This window comes from Acromyrmex echinatior, chromosome 9, assembly GCF_024713525.1.
Source record: "Acromyrmex echinatior isolate Ae372 chromosome 9, ASM2471352v2, whole genome shotgun sequence".
NCBI classification, from domain to species: Eukaryota; Metazoa; Arthropoda; class Insecta; order Hymenoptera; family Formicidae; genus Acromyrmex; species Acromyrmex echinatior.
The window spans coordinates 3,116,514-3,135,665 of record NC_141860.1 but is presented as its reverse complement, the minus strand read 5'-3'; the positions used below and the strand labels follow the sequence as shown (position 1 = coordinate 3,135,665).

The 19,152-nt window shown below is 27.1% G+C and overlaps 2 protein-coding genes across 4 annotated transcripts; one reads left to right on the top strand and one right to left on the bottom strand.

Annotated features, from left to right (window-relative positions):
* Positions 1-1,955: 1,955 nt before the first annotated feature.
* On the top strand, positions 1,956-10,659 carry LOC105151210 (spermine oxidase). 2 transcript variants are annotated; one of them, XM_011064774.2, is made up of 10 exons: positions 1,956-2,154; positions 4,345-4,515; positions 4,661-4,928; positions 6,507-6,720; positions 7,344-7,577; positions 8,759-8,890; positions 9,028-9,227; positions 9,297-9,417; positions 9,617-9,723; positions 10,377-10,659. In XM_011064774.2, exons 1-10 carry the CDS (start codon positions 2,085-2,087, stop codon positions 10,396-10,398), a joined length of 1,539 nt encoding a protein of 512 aa, XP_011063076.1. In that variant the 5' UTR covers positions 1,956-2,084; the 3' UTR covers positions 10,399-10,659. The 2 variants fall into 2 exon arrangements, with proteins under 2 accessions (XP_011063076.1, XP_011063075.2); XM_011064773.2 differs by lacking the exon at positions 1,956-2,154 and adding an exon at positions 4,008-4,035.
* Positions 10,660-11,449: 790 nt separating this feature from the next.
* Positions 11,450-18,086, bottom strand: LOC105151206 (uncharacterized). Of its 2 annotated transcripts, XM_011064768.2 has the most exons (5): positions 17,677-18,084; positions 17,121-17,288; positions 16,589-16,909; positions 15,905-16,082; positions 11,450-15,725 (listed from the first exon to the last, which is right to left on the bottom strand). In XM_011064768.2, the coding sequence occupies exons 1-4, from the start codon at positions 17,997-17,999 to the stop codon at positions 16,001-16,003; spliced, it is 894 nt and encodes a 297-aa protein (XP_011063070.1). In that variant the 5' UTR covers positions 18,000-18,084; the 3' UTR covers positions 11,450-15,725; positions 15,905-16,000. The 2 variants fall into 2 exon arrangements, with proteins under 2 accessions (XP_011063070.1, XP_087265572.1); XM_087409446.1 differs by lacking the exon at positions 15,905-16,082 and having other exon boundaries at positions 17,677-18,086.
* Positions 18,087-19,152: the final 1,066 nt, after the last annotated feature.

The window sequence follows — 19,152 nt, the reverse complement described above, 5'->3', positions numbered from 1 at the left end:
AGACTGAAAATAATTTTGACGCGCAATTGTAGAACTGGATACGTACATAAAATCATGCGAAAACGTTTTTTCAGCACAAGATGTAGATGATGATAAATTGATAAAAACTTTTTGTTATTTGTGAATTCAAATTGCACTAAATTAAGAATAATTAATATGTATAAATACTAAATATATCGTAATTAAATATCCGAAATTATAGAAAAGATTGTAAAACTTAGGTAGATCATATATTCGGTTTCCTTATTATTGAAATATTTTTACTTCTTTTATTTCTACTTCTTTGACGTTTATTCAAAGAGTTTTCCGTAACTCCCACATTTTTTAATAACCCTGTGTGTATACTACTATTTTTTGTTATATATATTTTTATTTTATATATATATATATATATATAAATATATATATATAAATTTTTATAACAAAATAAGTAAAGAGAATACTAATAAAAATCTCACTCTGTGATAATTTGGGCACAAAATATATAATATATTTGAACTGTTAGTTTGGAATTCTCATTCTTTGTCATTAACGTTACTCTTTGATCAACCTTGTAATACTCCAACCTCTTAACGAGGTATGGGATCAGAGCTGGGTTCCTATCAACTATCATTGCAGTAGTCGACCGCAATTCGCATGAAACTACGCGTCATCGTAATTTTCTATTATTGAGTTCTCTTATTGAGTATTCTTGTGTTTATGATATATCTTGTTCATCACATTGTAAGTTATATTATATTCGAAAATTAACTCATTTCATCCATTTTCTTTGAATATAATTAGTGCGGGATCTTTTAAAATTGATAGAAGATTGTCCAGTAAAATGTGTTATATGATAATCTTATTTTTTACAAAAAAAGGATAATAAGGTCCTATTGGCATGATATCTTCTTCTTACTGAAATTATTGTGCTGTCATTTCATTAACATTAATCTATTAGTTCCCAGCAAACACCAAAATGTATTGTACATATTAACTGTAATTTTCTATTCAACAATATAACTATAATATGACACGTGTATTATATTATAGTTATATTATTGAGTGGGAAATTACAATTAACGTGTATATTACACGTAACTTGGAGTTTACAGGATTAGTTTATTTTAATATCTAGAGTTTTTATTATTATACTTTTTCTATTAATTTTTATATTGTTGTCTATTGATGAGTGATACTGAATTAAATTATTTTTTTCTATCAAGACTTTTGTATCTTGTAAATTTTTGTGAAGTATACTTATTATTTTGTTTGCTTTAATCGATTATGTCAGAATCAGAGATTTCTCAATTGAATCAAATGCTTACGAACGAAGATAAAATGCAGTAGCCATTTTACATTTATTCTTGACGAATTATCGATACATATCATCATTTTTTTCTTTCTTTTTTCTTATTTTGTACAAGAATATTATCGGGCAAGAGCAGATTCTATGTTTTTGAAACAAATTTGGTTAATGTTCTAAATTTATAATCGACAATTAATAACATTAAATATTAAATTAAATTTTTTATTGATACATTATTAAAAACATTTTTTTTAATATACTAATCATATAACAATAACAAATTTGTATAATAATATCAATTTTATAATTGATTACTCGGAAAAAAGTATTTCATATAAATGCAATAATTGAATTTTTAAGCGAGATAGTGCGATTTAGGCACCTGTGCAATTTTGACAATTTTATTCTACAATGCTCTGTTGGAATCTTATAATTTAACTCTTAGTGTATAATTAATGATTGCTTGTTTCATCAAATCCAATTGAATTATCTATTGCAAAGATTACAACGTCGGTTATATCTTTGATGACCTCAGTACGTTATGAGAAGATAAGACTATATTCCCCATTTTAATCTCCCATACGCTCTCTCTCTTTGTTTCTCTTGTTCTTTTTGTTGTTTCTATTTATTATTTTATGTATCTATTCTATGTGCATTAGGAGGGAGAGATAGAGTAGGAAAAAGATATACACAGATTTCACCGTTGTTAATCAATAGTTACAACAGCTTATTTCTATCATCAAATGCCGTAGAATCTCGATATTCTTGTGTGATTCTTATACGTTTTTTTTTAGCGATGGATTTTCGTTTTGGTCTGGTTACAATCTTTCTTATCCTACTTGATGTGACCTTCGTTCGATCCACCGGTAAGAAAAATTCACGATTATTTTTCCAAATATTACTTATTGTTAGGAACTCCTGATAGTATTTTGCGTCATTATAATAAATATCGCATTATTGATAAGTGGTTGACGATGTTATTAAAGATAAAATTCCTGATCAGGGAATTCATCTCTAATTAGCATTGATCTTGAAATATATGGTCAAGATCATGACTTTGAATAACATTTCATTTTTAAGATTAGGACATCTGTGCTGTGTTGAAAATTTTCAATGACAAAAAATCTATCCACATAACTAAGCGTGCGATATTTTACGGTACCCGCACAAAATACCGCTACCATATTGTTACTGTTACTGCTACTGCTACTACCACGATGTATAGTAATTGTATGATAGCAATATATATAAAAAGTGTACATGATAATATACAGCGTATCAACACTGTACTTGTACCTGCATATTGTTTAGGTACAATGAGGAGCAAAAATAAGCTTGTACTTCATGTGTAATACATACGTTGGTGTAGATAAGCGCCCAGCAAACGAGAATGGATTAAAATGGATTGAAACTTCTTTCTATCCGAATGCGTATTTTAAATAGCGAATACTTTTTTTGGATTTAATTGAATTCAATCGGATTCAATTAGATTCAATTGAATGTAATTCGATTGAAAAACTGCATTTTCTATTCAAAATTTTGAACAGTATTCACAATGTATTGTGTGTGTTGTGTGTTTTGCACAGAAAAAGCTGATATTATTTTTAAATTGAAAGGCATAGAGATATGCTCCATGTAATTTCTATAAATGAATAAAAATGCGTTCAGGATTGAGAAGCATTCATTTTAACATTCGTGAATCAATATTTCTGAAAATCTGAATCCATTTCAATTCATTTCAATCCATTCTCGTATGCTGAGTGGCGCGCATCAACGTATCCCAGTTGTATAACTGTTATATTTCTGTAATGAAACGGAATATAACAGGTAATATAACGTGTTGATTATATGTAATGTACATGTTAGTTATAATTTCCTTCACTCACTGCAAATTACAGTTATATGTAAACAATAACTGTAACAATGTAATAAACGTTATATAACTTTTGCATACAGAGAAGATACAGAATAGTTATATAACGTATTGAAATGTTATATGACTATAATGTAAATAATTCCAATGTTATGTAATTGTTATATAATGAGTTATATTATGCGCGTAATCTTATTTATATATACTTTATTATAATAATCACACATAAAATGACATATAAGCTATATATTGTATGTATAAGTATTGCATAAGACCACTGGACTAACATCTTATATAAATCAATATGATATCTTTATGCTGAATGATCCAACTTTAAGCTATGCTTATGCAGCTTACGTCGTTTTATGTATGATAACCCTTGCGGACTTTTTGCAATAAACTATTATATATTATATTATAACTCCGTGTCATCAATTGGAATCACAAGAGCTACCAATGTGAAACGGGAAACATGGAGCGATATTTATAATTCGTTATCTTATTTTAAAGTTGTCTTAAATAATGTTTTAAGATGCTAATACAGTTCTTGGATTGACTTACATCTTAAAACTGTATTTAAGACAGTCTTAAATGCAAGAATCAACTATGAATATCGACCTGAGTCATGAAATTGTACTGAATCTTTTCTTATTTGACACACTTTATAATGTATTTTAAATTCTCTTTCTATAAAAAGAGAAATATAAAATGTGTTAAACAAGGAAAGATTCAGTTCCAATTTCACGACGCGAAACAGGTATTCATAGTAGATTCTTGCTTTTAAGTACAGTCTCAAAATGTTAATCCGAGGACTGTAGTTTTAATATATTGCCTCATATTTTTTAAATTGTGTTATTTTTAATGCAACAGAATGGTATGTAAATATAACACACGTTAAATGAGTTAGTGAGGAGAGAATTCTTTTTGCCGCTTACGTATTTTGTAATAACAAAACGAAATCCATTCCACACCTGAACCAACTCTTGCATACAGTGCAAAACGAAATCCTATAATTATATGGAATATGTTTTATTGTAAGCAGAGGGCGCTATGAAAACATTAGCCAATTATTTGATCAATTAAATGTTTTATTTATAATACTTCAGCCAATTCAAGCTAATTTAAAATCATTATTCATATTTATCTCTGGCAATACACAAATTCCTTCAATTGTTGAATGCAGGGGAATCATCAAGAGTTTGCAGTTTACCGAAGCAAACAAAAATTGTGATTGTTGGAGCAGGTGCAGCTGGTATTGCTGCTGCCTCCAGGTTGTTACAGAAAGGAGTAAACGATTTTGTAATATTGGAGGCCAATGATAGGATCGGTGGCAGAATAAATAGCAAAGACTTTGGTAAATAATAATATCCCAAATTAATCTTGGACAAATAAAATAATTTAATTTTTCATTTTATTTTTGATATTGAAATATAATAGTTTTCAATCTTATATTTTTTGAACTAGATATTTACAATCTTTAATGTATTTTAATATTTCAGGTGAAAATGTGGTAGATCTTGGTGCAGAGTGGGTCCATGGAGAATCTGGAAATGTAGTGTTTCAGCTTGCTTCTAAACATAATCTACTGAATTCATCCGCTTTTCTGCTCAATGTCAGTAAATATGAAGTTGTCACCATTAATGGTGAAATAATGCCCAACGAGGAAAGTACCAAGGCTCTAACGCTTTATTTTAATATTATGGATAAAATGGATAAGGAAGAATTAGAAAACGAAACAGGATCTTTAGGAGATTATTTTATAAGAAAGTAAGTTTTTGTTTTTTTTAACATTAAGAAATATATTTTCGTTTATGTCTGTATTATATACAGGATGTCTTAGATGACCGCAAAATATTTTATATATAGGTAGAGATAACTATATATAAATTAAATCAAAAAGTTTTACCTTTACCATTTTGCAATTTTCGAAACAGTTTACCAAATATTAATTTCAAAAGATCGTCGAATAAACGCGTATATATATATATATATATATATATATATATATATATATATATCTGTTCGGCCATACATGCGTCAAATGCATGCCCATCAAACGCACCCACATGGTGGGTGCATAACTATTATCTTAAGAAAATTGTTATAAATCGATTGCTTGCAGCTCGATTGCTTACATGCACTTTCGCGCATTAATACATGTCGTATTAATACAAATAGGCAATAATACATATAGACTAATGTGATTTCGTTTCAAAAATTTTTACTTGTGCGCAAAAGACTTGTAGGCAATCGAGCTGTAAGCAATAATTTTTGTGCGCAAGCGAACTGTTAGCAAAAGTAATGTGAGCAAATGATGCTGTAGGCAAAACGGGATCAATTACGAATTGTTTATTACAGAAGGATCTCGTTTGTTTATAAATCGATTGCCTACAGCATCATTTGCTCACATTACTTTTGCTGACAGTTCTTGCTGACTGTTCAATATAATCAAGCAGCAATATAATCATCTTTTATATCAGCAAATAAATATCTACATCAGATATTTAGCAGCAAATATACTATAAACATTTTTATCAGGTGTATATCATCATAGTGCATTTGATAACTGAAACAAAGGCAAAATTAATAAAAGCAATTGTATAATTGTACATTCTATATATTTTCGTATTAATTGTAAATGAATATAAGCAATATTTCATCATAAACTGTATTTATGTGTTAAAGATTTACAGAGTTGAGTATTAATATTAACCACCGTTACATTATCATTACAACATTTTTAAGGCAACAAATATAATCCCTTTTACTTTTTACATAATACATATATAATACATGGAACATGCATAAGCAAAGTTTCAAAAGAAATTTTGTTATGATTGTGATTAATCACAATCGCCACTTAGAGATAACCATGTTTGTGAATAATCACAACCGTTACTTATAGATTTCGTTATAGATTTCGTGTTGAGATTGAGGTCAATTAAGTTGAAATCACAGTTTATATAAATAGACTGTAATAACTGTATTTTTACATAAATTTACGCGATACTGTCAGACAGGATGCACATGTAAACTAAAATAAGGACAGCTGGGAAGGATCAGGTTCATCTTTTTCTGTCATACACCAAGCAGAATAACAAGCCACGATAACATCAAAATGATATTAAAATCAATCGGATATGATTGAAAAATGATTTTTAATGAAAATTTTGGAGTCATCATAATGACTTGTTGTTCTGCTTGGGATTGAGTCAGCAGTCTAGTTATAGAAGTCTATGGTTGAAATACTATGTATTGATACAAAATTAATATTAATATTAATATTTTGATAAAATATGTTAGGGTACTATAAATATATGAATCATTACTATATTAATGTTCTAGATATTATAAAGCTTTTGACGAAAAGCCTTTCATGAATCGTACTAGAGTTGCTGAATATTTATCCTTGATAGAAAAGATGCAAAATTCTGCAGATTGCAGCGACACATGGTTTGACGTTTCTGTGAAACTTTTTATAGACTATTGGGAATGCGAAGGAGACCTTACGTTAAATTGGAAAGGACGTGGTTATAAAACAATTTTTGATGTACTATTGGTAAAAAATCATCTAAATTATTTAATGATATACTAGAAACGCGATGTATAAAAGTATTTTCAATAACATTTCATTTTACATAACAATAAAATGTAAAATGTATTCTATTAAAAAATAGTGATCGTTACTTAAAATTAAATTAATCAAGTATAAAATAAATAATCTTAAATCTTACAGGATTGTGAGAAACACAATCTATAGAAATCAATGCCTTAAACTAATTAGTCTAATTGGATATTAAGAGTTTGTATGTTTCTGCATGAAAGTATATATTACGTATATAGTTCTTTAAAATTCGCACCAATATGATTTTTCGGTCTTGAAACGCAAACTCTACTAAACTATCGCAGTAATATATATGAGTTAAATTGACTAGTAATTTAACATTTTGATTGCGTTTCAAGATCGAAAAGTCATTCTAAAGGACTATATACGTAGTATATAAATTCAGAAAATCATACAAGCATCTAAGAATTAGTTAGACCATTTAGACATTGATTGTGTTTTTACAAAATAAATATTTAATTTATTTATAGGATATTTTAATACATCTTAATCAAGTAATATAATTAATACCTTATCTATTATTTTTTCTAATCAAATGTATGTATTCATTTTATCAGCAAAAGATTCCAAATTCAGAGGAACGTTTGCCAGTAATGGAAAAAATAGAGTTCGAAAAAGTTGTGGCAACTATCAATTATAGCTCGGGCGAGAATGTGACAGTGACTACCAGAGATGGATGCGAGTATTTCGCATCGCATGTTATATTTACTGGATCACTAGGTGTTCTGAAGGAGAAACATTCTTCTATGTTCGTACCACCTTTACCGCAGAAGAAACAACGTGCGATAGAGGTATTTTTAACAGTATAATATTGTAATAGGAAAATGTTATACATTACATGTTTAATCCTGATAACAAATTTGTCATGTATGAATATGTATAAATATATATAAACATGTATGAATATTTATAATATACATAATTTTATACATGAAATATGTCCATACATTTATATATATTTCTTTCTTTCTTTTGTAAAATTACTATATGATGTAACAGAAATAATAATACTAATGTAAAAACATTAAAAATAATTAAAAAGGTAATTTTCGCACTACTTGTTTTAGAAAAAGTTTAAAGAAATGTAAAAAAATTATTTATGTATAATTATATACAGAATTATGAATAATTGTGTATGAGCAATTTTTTTTATATTCTTCGAAATTTATCTTTTTCTAAAGCGAACAATATAAAAAATAATCCTTTTAATTATTTTTATGTTTTCACATTAGTATTATTATTTCTATTATACTAAAAAGTAATTTTATAAAAGAAAAAGAGATGTATGGACATATTTCAAATATAATTATACATGTTTATAAATATTTATACGTGTTTATGTATGTTTATATACAGGGCGTCCCGTAAGTTTTTGCCAACCGCTTTTGTGAAGATAGAGCGAAAAGTCCTCTATCATTTTGCAATTTTCGCAATAGTAGTTAACAAGATTATTAATTACTAAAAATTGCCGAATATTGGTCTTGAATAATTTTTTTACTCAAATACTATCAATTTTATAGAAAAACTGCAAGAGATAAAAATCATTTATTTTTTTCTCATAGAACTCTAAGAATTTTTTTAGAATTTTTTATCAACTTTTTAGTACTGCATTTTCTTATTTTTACCAACATGAGAAAATACGGTATTAAAAAATTTTGAAAAAATTCTCAGAACTTTATATGAAGAAAATAAACAATTTTTATCTCTCGCTGTTTTTCTGTTGATAGTATTTGAGACAAAATTTATTGAAAACTAATATTCAGATTTTTATTAATATCTCGTTAATCGTTGTGAAAATTGCAAAATGCTACAGAACTTTTTAATTCAGTTTAGTTCGCTCTATCTATACAAAAGCGGTACAAAAACTTATGAGACATCCTGTATATTTATATTAATCATGCATGAAAAAATTTTTATTTTTTTTAATTTTATGAAAAAAATATTACTTTTAACGTCATTATTTTGCCATCAGGGATTAAATATTGGAACAGCGAACAAGATTTTTCTCGAATTTCCACACAGATGGTGGCCGGAAGACAAAACCACTTTTAATTTTATCTGGTCGGAAAAAGATAAGAAAGAATTCTTGCAAACTCATGGTCAAGTAAATAAACATTCGAAGTTTTATTTAAACTAAAAAGATTCTAGCAAATAATAATTTGTTATTAAAAATAAATTTTGACGATTTTTTGTCTTTACGGTCCTTCCGTTACTTAATCTTGTCAAATATGTTTATTTTAGAATAGCGAGTGGCTCTGCGATGTGTTCATGTTTGTTACTGTTGCTTATCAGCCAAATCTCTTATGTGCTTGGATAACTGGAAAAAACGCAAGATATATCGAAACTTTATCGGATACTGATGTATTTGATGGATTATATTTATTGTTGAAAGAGGCATTTGAAAGTCATGATAACGTTACAAAACCGACAAGAATATTAAGGTAATTTGCTACTGGAATGAGAGAAAAATAATTAGATCTGATACTATTTTTTTTTTTTTACACTTTTAGGTCTAAATGGTATACCAATGAACATTTTCGAGGCTCATACAGTTTTCATAGCATGCTTTCCGAGCAAATGAATGTAACATCGAGAGATCTGGCAGAGCCGATTATGACTGGAAATAAACCTGTATGTATTCTCAAAATAAAAATATTATAAGTATGATAAAAGTAAACATCATTTTTAATTATTATGCAAATTATTGTTTGGAACATCATATCATAATATCTAAATTTTTTTATTTTTAGTTCATTACTTATTTTTAATTTATGTTTACTACTGAATTGTGTTGCAAAAGACATTCTATTGACATTGATGAAATGATTAGGTAATTCTTTTCGCTGGAGAAGCCACGCATGATCATTATTATTCTACTGTACACGGAGGCGTGGAAACTGGTTTCCGCGAAGCTGATAGACTAATCGATTTTGAAAGGTAAAATAATTTTAATAAAACTTATTTTTCAAATTATAAATTTAAAATTTTTTTCAATTTAATAATTTAATTAAGATTGAATGAAAAAGGAAGTAATTCATTAAATAAAACTTAATTTATTAGCATATATAATTATGTATAATGCATAATGCATTGTAGATTAATTCGTTTCATTTATTTTTGCTGTTATTGCATCATTTCGTTTGCATTGTATTATATTAATAATTATTATAATATGTCCAATGTCCAACTTAATATGTACACAGAGAGAACTTTTTCTTAGAATTTACTCTGAAATTATGACAATCATGGGACTGATTGTATTTCGAAGAATTTTAATGTAAATCTCTCTCATTAATAAAACTACAATAAAGTACAAAATAAGTTTAATTAATTTTATTAAAGTGCATGGTAAAAATGTTTAAAATATTGTATTGTACCATAACTATCATATTTTCAGGGTAAATTTTAAAAGAAAATTCTCTCCGTGTATTATTCGATTCTATAGTTGAATTATATAGATTTCATTTTATACGAAATTATTTAATAAAAGTAAAGGATTCGTTGCTTATTTATTGTTACTTTTAAACATATCGGCTCAAATTTTGTACAAATAATTTTATAATCATATTTATCTGATTACTTTTTCTTAGGCAATTAGACTCTCATCTCTAATTACATCTTCTATAGATGATTATCACTTTTATAATGAATGGATTACGGAAAACTAGAAATATGTTTTCATATTTGTAATATTCGCAATAGACGAATATATTTAAAGTATGAGCAACTACACTATTTGTTGTAAACATTGAATAAAAATGCATTGTACATTATGATAATATAAATTTTAATATACTTTATATGTAAACTGATGTAAAATTCAGAAAAATGTATAATACGAAATACATAACGTTAACATTAAGAGAAATAATATTTATATTTGTTATTATTTATTTATTGTGTGTATTATTTATTGTTCATTTAGTATTATATTAAATATTATATTATTATTAAATCGAGAATATGCTTAAATAAAATTTATTTATACATATAAATGATGTAGATATTTAAATATGAAATTTATTTATATGTAGTTCTAATTTATTCCAAATTTTTTGTATAATAAGGCATTTATATTCTGTTTATTAAAAAATCAAGGATAAAATGGTGCATACAAACGTTAAGAACGTTAAATGGATACATAGCGCATCCTGTATGTATTTCATGTGCGATGGACTTAATAGCTTCCCCTTCCTTTGCTCTCTTTTGAAGTATGTACCAAAAAGAATATATTCCAGACACGTTTGAAACCTGGCTAAACGTTCTTAAAAAAAAAGAGTACAAGTTCGAAAAGGACCGGACATCTCATCTTATTTGCAGTAACTTATTATTTATATAATGAAGTTACAGTTAGAATTATCTTTCTCAGTAATTGTAACAAACTTCGTTTCTTTTTTTCATTTATATCTCTGTATACCTTATTTTTTGCAATTTGTAATTATAGAAATTAATATTTAATTCATGATATTTAGTAATGAATACAAACGAAGTTATTTTAATGTATTTATTTTTCTGTGATTGAACCTTTTTTATATCATACAGTTATATTTACATCAAACTGTAAAAATGATTATTTTGAGTGTTTTCAGCTTTAAAATTTATTTTGTTTTTGATTCAATATAATTTTATTTTTTTAAGGTATATTAATTTGAAAACAGTCATATCGTATTTTGTCAATTGTATATTATATTTTATTTAATGTGATCAGATTATACAGTACATTAATAAATGTAAATACAAATGAACTTACTTCCACATAATACAGAATTAAGGGGTTAGGCCACAATAGAATTTTTGAAAATTCTATCTTTTTTTTTGCTCAAATGATACTTTAGGGTCTTAGAAATAAGATACAAAATGTTTCATAGATAGGAAAAATTTGTAACAGCTCATTAAGAGGATTCTGCCGAGGCACTTCTCAGCGCACGTAAAGTGCCTTGAGAATCTTTGACGCGTCCGACCCTATTATGCTTGTATTTTTGTGAATAAAGATCCCCCTAAAGAGGGGAAATTAATTATCAGTTGAAAGAAATTTTAATGTAGTTTTCTGTGCTCATAAAGGGCACAAGAAAACATATTTCGTGTACAGCATTTAATTCGTCTTCGAAATTTGAACGCAACTGTTTGGAATTCAGCTTCGAAATCTGTCTAGCGGACAAATCCTCGACATATTACTGTGTGTGTCTACAACAATGGCTTAACTAGTATTATGAGGATTATGGAAGTGTTGGACATCACAATTGGGATAATTTCTGCACGGAGGCTGACAAGCGACGAATAATAGCTGAGGAACGATCGCTGACTTCAGCTGCAAAAGAGATTCGATTATCTCTGAAATCGTTCAGAAGGGAAGAAGAGGAGGAGAACTTAAATTCAGAAGGGAAATTGTATGGTCCAGACATCTCAGACTTAAAGTAAATAAAAAATTCCTATATTTAAACACTAATTGAAACTTTAAACGCGTTTTTCTCGAAACGGTATTTTTCAAATCGGGCGAAAGGATAACTCGATCAAATCTTTATCGATTCAATTGAAATTTTAACTGCAGCTTTAAAACGATATTTTACATAGAAGTATATAAGGAATTTTAATTTTATTGTAAACTTTTTTGTTATAAACAATTTTCTCATCATTTTTTTGCCCCCCAAAAAAAATATTTTTTCATTTGTACGTCATTTTTGGAAAAAAAAAGAAATTTCCCTACTTCTATAGAAAAACATGACTAGATTATAAAAATTTTTGGATTTTTCTTAATAGGTTAAAAATTATGGGAGAAACTCTTTCGCCCGTGTGACAATATCAAAATGGAAGGCCTCTACAAATGGATGCGTATCTTCGTCACTTTTTATTAAAAAAAATATATATATATTTATATATCAATATTTAAACTGTAAAAGGGCAACGAAGTTCACTTGAATTTTCTTTCTTGAATTTCATATATTCATAAATTCTTGTCAAAGATAGACTGTTTTTTTGCGCTACTGTGGCCTAATCCTTAAGATAGAATAAAACATCTTCTTCATGTCCCGTATAGCACAGAAACTTGTAGCAACAATGCTGCAACATTTCATCGTCGCATATTGCAATTCAAGACGTTGCAAGAGACATTGTGAAGACTTCTTTTTGCAATATTATTTCAGCAATGTTGCAGCAGTATTTTAAAAATATTTACAGTAAAAGACAAAAATTGACACAAGAGTCATCCTATCCTTATTCAATAATCAGTAAAAAATAAATGACTCTTGTATTGATTTGTGTCTCTGTTAGAAAGCTCGCTTTGAGTGTTAAGACTTGTATATATCGATTTGTGTATAATCTAATAAAGTAAGAATCTGAACATAATGGAAAAATAGGAATTAATGATCACCTTTACACGGCACACTTAATTGGGTTTAATAACATCTAGTTATGAAACTGATCAATCGTAGCTATATTCCTCTGAAAAATGAAATGACTGGTTTTTAACTACAAATATTATTACCCGATTAATGCCCATAAACATAGATTAATTTTAATCTTGGTTCAATTTATCTTCGTCTTTTTCTAGTTCTGAAGAGTAGAAAAAGACGAAGAGAGTTGAACCGAGATTAAAGTTAATGGAAACGGACATAAGAAATATAGTCAATGTCTGCAATATTACTGTATTACAATGTTTCTGCAATATTACTCCACTGTGCGCAAAACCTAATATTGAATATATATTATGTTGTAATATTGTTGCAATGTTACTAAAATATTGCAATATTTCGCAATATTTTTACAATCTTGCAATGAAATATTTCTGTAATTTTTCTGTGTTGTACGGGATATTACATGGGAAAAGATCAATATTTAAATCGTTATATTTTATAAAAATCATAACGAAGCAAAACAAGATAAATTAAAAAGTTGAAAGTTGATAATTTGTAGTGTGGCATTAATAAAAATTCGATAAAAAATTCGTCAATGCTGCAATGTTAGGAAAACGGTCAAAGTAATATAATATGTTATGTAATGTTACAGTATTTGAGATTGCAGAAAAGTTTGAACATTGTTAGCAATGTTCGTTCAATGTTCATTCAGTTTCGAAATAGTAAATTCAATTGTTAATAAATGTACTTGCTTTATACATAATGACTTAATTAATCTTGTTATGTGAATTAGATAATTTTACATATTCTGCCGAATTTGCATCGGGAAGATTGTTCACAATATGATTCACTGAAATTGAAGCGCTTAGTGTGAATCTATATTGAGATACAAGTAATGACAAAAATTTGATAAAGTGATGAAATATTTGGCATTTAACATAACCTGTACTCGACAATCATATATATATGACAGCTATTTCTTTTAACAATTGTTATGGATTTAAATATATCATCATTATAAGAATTTTCCCGGCAAAAAGAATTTAACAGAATTCTACAAGAAATAAAGGTATACGGAAAACTTAAAAAAATAAACAATATCAAATATTGAATCTCATTCGACCGTACATGAAAATATAATCAATAGAATTTTTTACGGTCCTAGCTGGACCTTAAGTGCCTTGTATTATGCTATAATTCTGTGTCAATTTATATACATATATGTATATGTAGTTCTTCACACTGCGCACCAAAATGATTTTTTAGTCTTGAAACGCAAACTCTATTAAACACTATTAAACTGTAGTAATATCACGAGTTAAATTAATTTATACTAGTAATTTAAGCAATTTGATGCTTTTTCCCAGAAAAAGAAAGCTTAGAATGATTTTAAAATAATGCTAAGTGATATATAAAATCTGTAAGTAATTAATTCTCATTGTGAAAAATATCTCGCAAAGAGTCGAATGTCTTGAATTTCCTGCGATCATCTTTTAGATTATTTTTTACAAAAGAATTAATTATTTATAGATGTTAATATGTCACATCAGTTATTATTGAGATCACTCTAACATGTGAAAAAGATCTGATTGTTAAATTGCTAGTCAAATTAACTCGTGATATTGCGATAGTTTAATAGAGTTTGCGTTTCAAGACTGAAAAATCATTTCGGCACGCAGTTTAATGAACTGCATAGTATACAAATTCAAATAGAATTATACAAGTATAGATTCAGTTAAGATCGTTAAAAGCATTTATTCCTATTTTGCGTTCTTAAAAAATAACTGCCAAAGTCTACGAAACTTTTCTGAATTCGAAAAATGCTACAAAAACTTAGAATAGTGCTAAAATTGCAAAATTTGTAGATTTTTATACTTCGCAGTTTTCCATATACTTCTCGGTAAAATTACGTAGAACTATAAATAATATTCTACATATTTATAAATTTAAATAAACTACAGCAGACTAAGTACAAGAATATGTTAAAATTAGAATATTTATTTTCGTAGTTTTTCAGTGAGACTCATAATTTAAAAAACTACACACCAAATTATAATTATCAACCTTACAACAAACGATTTTTCTTGTTGGCTACGTTTAGAAATACCCGAGTACCCTCGTGTACCATTTTGTTCTTGTTTAACACAGGGTTAACAATGTTTAATAAAATTAGTAAGAATAAAAAAATGATACACACGCGGATAACATTATATCAATCTTTGATATACATGGAGAATATACGTACTTGTGTGTGTGTGTGTGTGTGTATGTGTGTGTGAGAATTCGTTTTAAATGTCCTTTTAAACCTATTGTACATATGTACATAATTAATGTTGCTTTACATTCTTTGCATGCTGTCTGTGTCGTTTTTCACTATAAAATAGCTTTAAACTCAATGTATTTAACTTCTTTCTTCTTTTCTTCTATTACTTTATCTGGATGTGCCTCTAAGTGCTTATGTAAAATATTTAGTGGCTAATACATAATTTTTTATTACATTGATTGCATATTGCTTTATTACTTTTTGTTGATTGTGTGCAATGTTCACGTATCCAGTAACTAATTGAGATCAAATTGTCTGCTGTTTCCCTGAACAAAATAATTTCTGTTTGTATACTAAGTCTATTTATTAGAAAAGTAATTGATGAAACAATAAAAAAATGTTTCATATAATAGATAGAATATACATATTTGTATAGAAAATTTCGTGTTAAATTCAAAAGATGTATTTATATGTATTGTAGATAATGCAAAGCAATTATAATTACTCGTTAAATGCTCCTGTTTTTTCCATACATTTGTGCAAATCCTTATTTAAATTTGTTGAGTTAGATGAAGCTTTTTGATGTTTTACTTTCTTAGAATTATATCTTATCGTTTGCATCTATGTCACGATCTGAAGAGCTGTCACTAATTATTACGCAATCAGAATTTGGACCTGATATTCTACAATTATATAAAGATTTTAAAAAAGTGGTAAAAAATACTGTAGAGATATTATTCCAAATTATGCACACTACTCTACTATATGGAAGTATTAAGAATTATCATTTTTTAGAATCTCATTATTCGAACATTTAAAAGCAATCAGGATTGTAGTCAAGTAAATTTAAATATTTTACAAATCTGACTTCTATCTATTCTTCGATTAAAATTATTAATGGTCAAATATTTCTGGTTCTTTTTATGCGTGGTGATAGTAAATTTGAGTTCTTGAATAGACTTTGTGTACTCAATAAAACTATAGATTACGTTTGTACATATACAAGTATAAAAGCGTTTTTATATTTGACAAGACGCATGGAAAGCACGTTAAATACATTTTTTTATGTATGATTACGTTGTCTATGTTATATTTACGTGCTTAGTTAATATAGATTATTTTATTACTGTCAATTTTACATATTTCTCTGAATTTATTATTTTTCTAATATATTATGGAGTGTACTTACTTATGATGTATTATTAAATGCTCTTTTAAATGAATTGTATGTCCATAGATAATTGTTGCTTTGCAATGTTTGCATATTGCCTCTTTACAACATTTTTCGGTAAAATGATCCCAAATCCAACAAAATTTAACATCGTTCTTATTTTTTGCTGTTAATTTGTCTGGATGTGCCACTACCAAATGTCTATGTAAAAGATCTAAGCAATAAATACACATTATCAATGTTTTATTACAAAGATTGCATTGTAATAAAGATGTTGTTAATTTTGTGTAATGTCTACGTATCCAGTGACGAACTGGAATTACATTATCTTCTGCTTCCCTGAAAAAATAATTTCTGATTGGCTGTACATATTATAGAGGTAATTGTTGAAGCAATAATTAAATGTTTCATGTAGTAAGTACATTATATTTGTAGGAAATTTAAGATTTAATTCATAAGATCTATTTATATATATATATATATATATATATATATATATATATATATATATATGTATATATTGTAATTAACGCAAAGCGATTATAGTTACTCATTAAGTGCTTTTGCTTCTTTTGTACATTCATTCAAATTGTTAGCTAGGTTTGATGAGTTAGGTAAATCTTCTTGATTTGCATTTCTTAAAGTTATATCCTTGTTTGCATCGCTATATGAAGTGCTTTCGTCATGTATTATGATATATGAATTCGGACCCAATATGCTACAATATATAATATAAAGAATGATTTAAAAAACGATAAAAAATGCAGTAGAAATATTATTTTGAATTAGGTATACACTATTCCACAGTGGTCAAATATTGTTGATCTTTTTATACGTGGTGGTAGTAAATTTTAGTTCCTTGAATGGATTTTGTACTCAATAAAACTACAGAATACGTTTGTACATATAGTACGAATATAAAAGCGAATATAAATTATACCATATTTGACAAGTCGCATGGAAAGTTACGTTAATACATTTTTCAATATATGATTACGTTTCTCTGCGTTATATTTACTTAACTAATATAGATTTTATTACTGTCAATTTAACACATTTCTCAGAGTTTATTATTTTTCTAATATATGTATATGGAGTGTACTTACTTGTGATGTTTTTTTAAATGCTGTTTTAATCTAGTTGTATCTTCGTATTTAATTATTATTTGGCAATGTTTGCATATTGCCTCTTTATCTATTTTTGCAATAAAATGATCCCAAATCCATGAAAATTTAACTTCTTTTTTCTCTTCTTCTGTTAATTTTTCTGGATGTACGTTTACCAAGTGCCTATGGAAAACAACTAAATGTGTAACACATATCTTGATTTCAACATTACAATAATTGCATGTTGCTTTATTAGTTCTTATCAATTTCGTGTAATGTTCACGCATCCAGTTACGAACTGGGATTAGATCGTCTTCTGCCATTATAACCGTTCTGTACAGAATATTAGTGACTAATCAGAGATGATACAGAAGCAACGTGAAAAAGCGTTTGCGCTCTTTATTAAAGGTCAATTACAGAGGTATGTACATATGATTCTTTGATGGAGCATGTACATAAATATTGATGTTTGTACAGTTTGAATCTATTTTACCACGAGATTTAACGAACACGTTTATACAATTTTAATCATATATTATTAGCAAAAAGATTGAATAAAAATCCCCTTTTTTTTCTTTACATAGCACAATTTTAATCTGGCATGTATTCCTATTAATAATGTGATTGATATCATAACGTAATATACTTTGTAAGCTGCACATATAATGTGCTACATATATATATATATATATATATATATATATATATATATATCTGCCTGTTCTTATTAATTGTAAGAAGACGCGAACCAGTATATTGTCCATGTTAAGTATATTCTAAAATTTTTTTTATAATGTTTTTTTCTAAAGTAAATATTCTCCAGCTTTTTGAAATTTTTTGTTTCACCTTATTACGTTATATATGTATTTGATGCAAAAATATAAATTACATTGCGCGTCTTATTCTATGCATTATATTTGGTCTATATAAACATACATTTCGGTTAAATAAAAGTATTTTGTTAAACATTTATATTTTATATAAATTAATTGTTAATTCACATTTATCACATTGCGATTTTATATTTTAAATATTTACTTTGAATTTGAATGAAAAAGGAATAAGTAATTGTAAATAATTTCTTATTAGATAAATTTTGTTTGTTATCACTTCTACAGCACAAAATTGCATATTGCAGCAACATTGCAATATTTTAATAGCGCGAAATATCATCAGAATTGTAGCAATATTGCTGCAATATTGAAATTTTAATATTATATTGGAAATATTGCTACAATATCATGAAATATTGATATTTAAATTACAATACTTAGTCGGAAATATTGTAATATATTGATGAAATATTTCAATTTAAGACGTTTAGTATATCGTTCTTTTTTGGATGCGTTGATGATATTTCACTATCAATTCCTAAGAATAATATAGATGAAACGTTATATGTTTTTAACTCGATATATAAACGTTTACAGATTATATTAGAAATATAAAAAGACAATCAGATTTTGTAGATACTAA

Bases quoted from the DNA above. Each gene is read 5' to 3' on its own strand.
- LOC105151210 (XM_011064774.2), top strand. From the start codon at position 2,085: ATGGATTTTCGTTTTGGTCTGGTTACAATCTTTCTTATCCTACTTGAT. The intron at 4,929-6,506 runs GTAAGTTTTTGT...TTAATGTTCTAG, and splicing joins GGAGATTATTTTATAAGAAA to ATATTATAAAGCTTTTGACG. The intron at 8,891-9,027 runs GTAAATAAACAT...TGTTTATTTTAG, and splicing joins TCTTGCAAACTCATGGTCAA to AATAGCGAGTGGCTCTGCGA.
- LOC105151206 (XM_087409446.1), bottom strand. From the start codon at position 17,999: ATGGCAGAAGACGATCTAATCCCAGTTCGTAACTGGATGCGTGAACAT. The intron at 16,910-17,120 runs GTAACTATAATC...TTATTTTTTCAG, and splicing joins GAAGCAAAAGCACTTAATGA to GGAAGCAGAAGATAATGTAA. The intron at 15,726-16,588 runs GTAAGTACACTC...TATTTTGTTCAG, and splicing joins CATTTAATAATACATCATAA to GGAAACAGCAGACAATTTGA.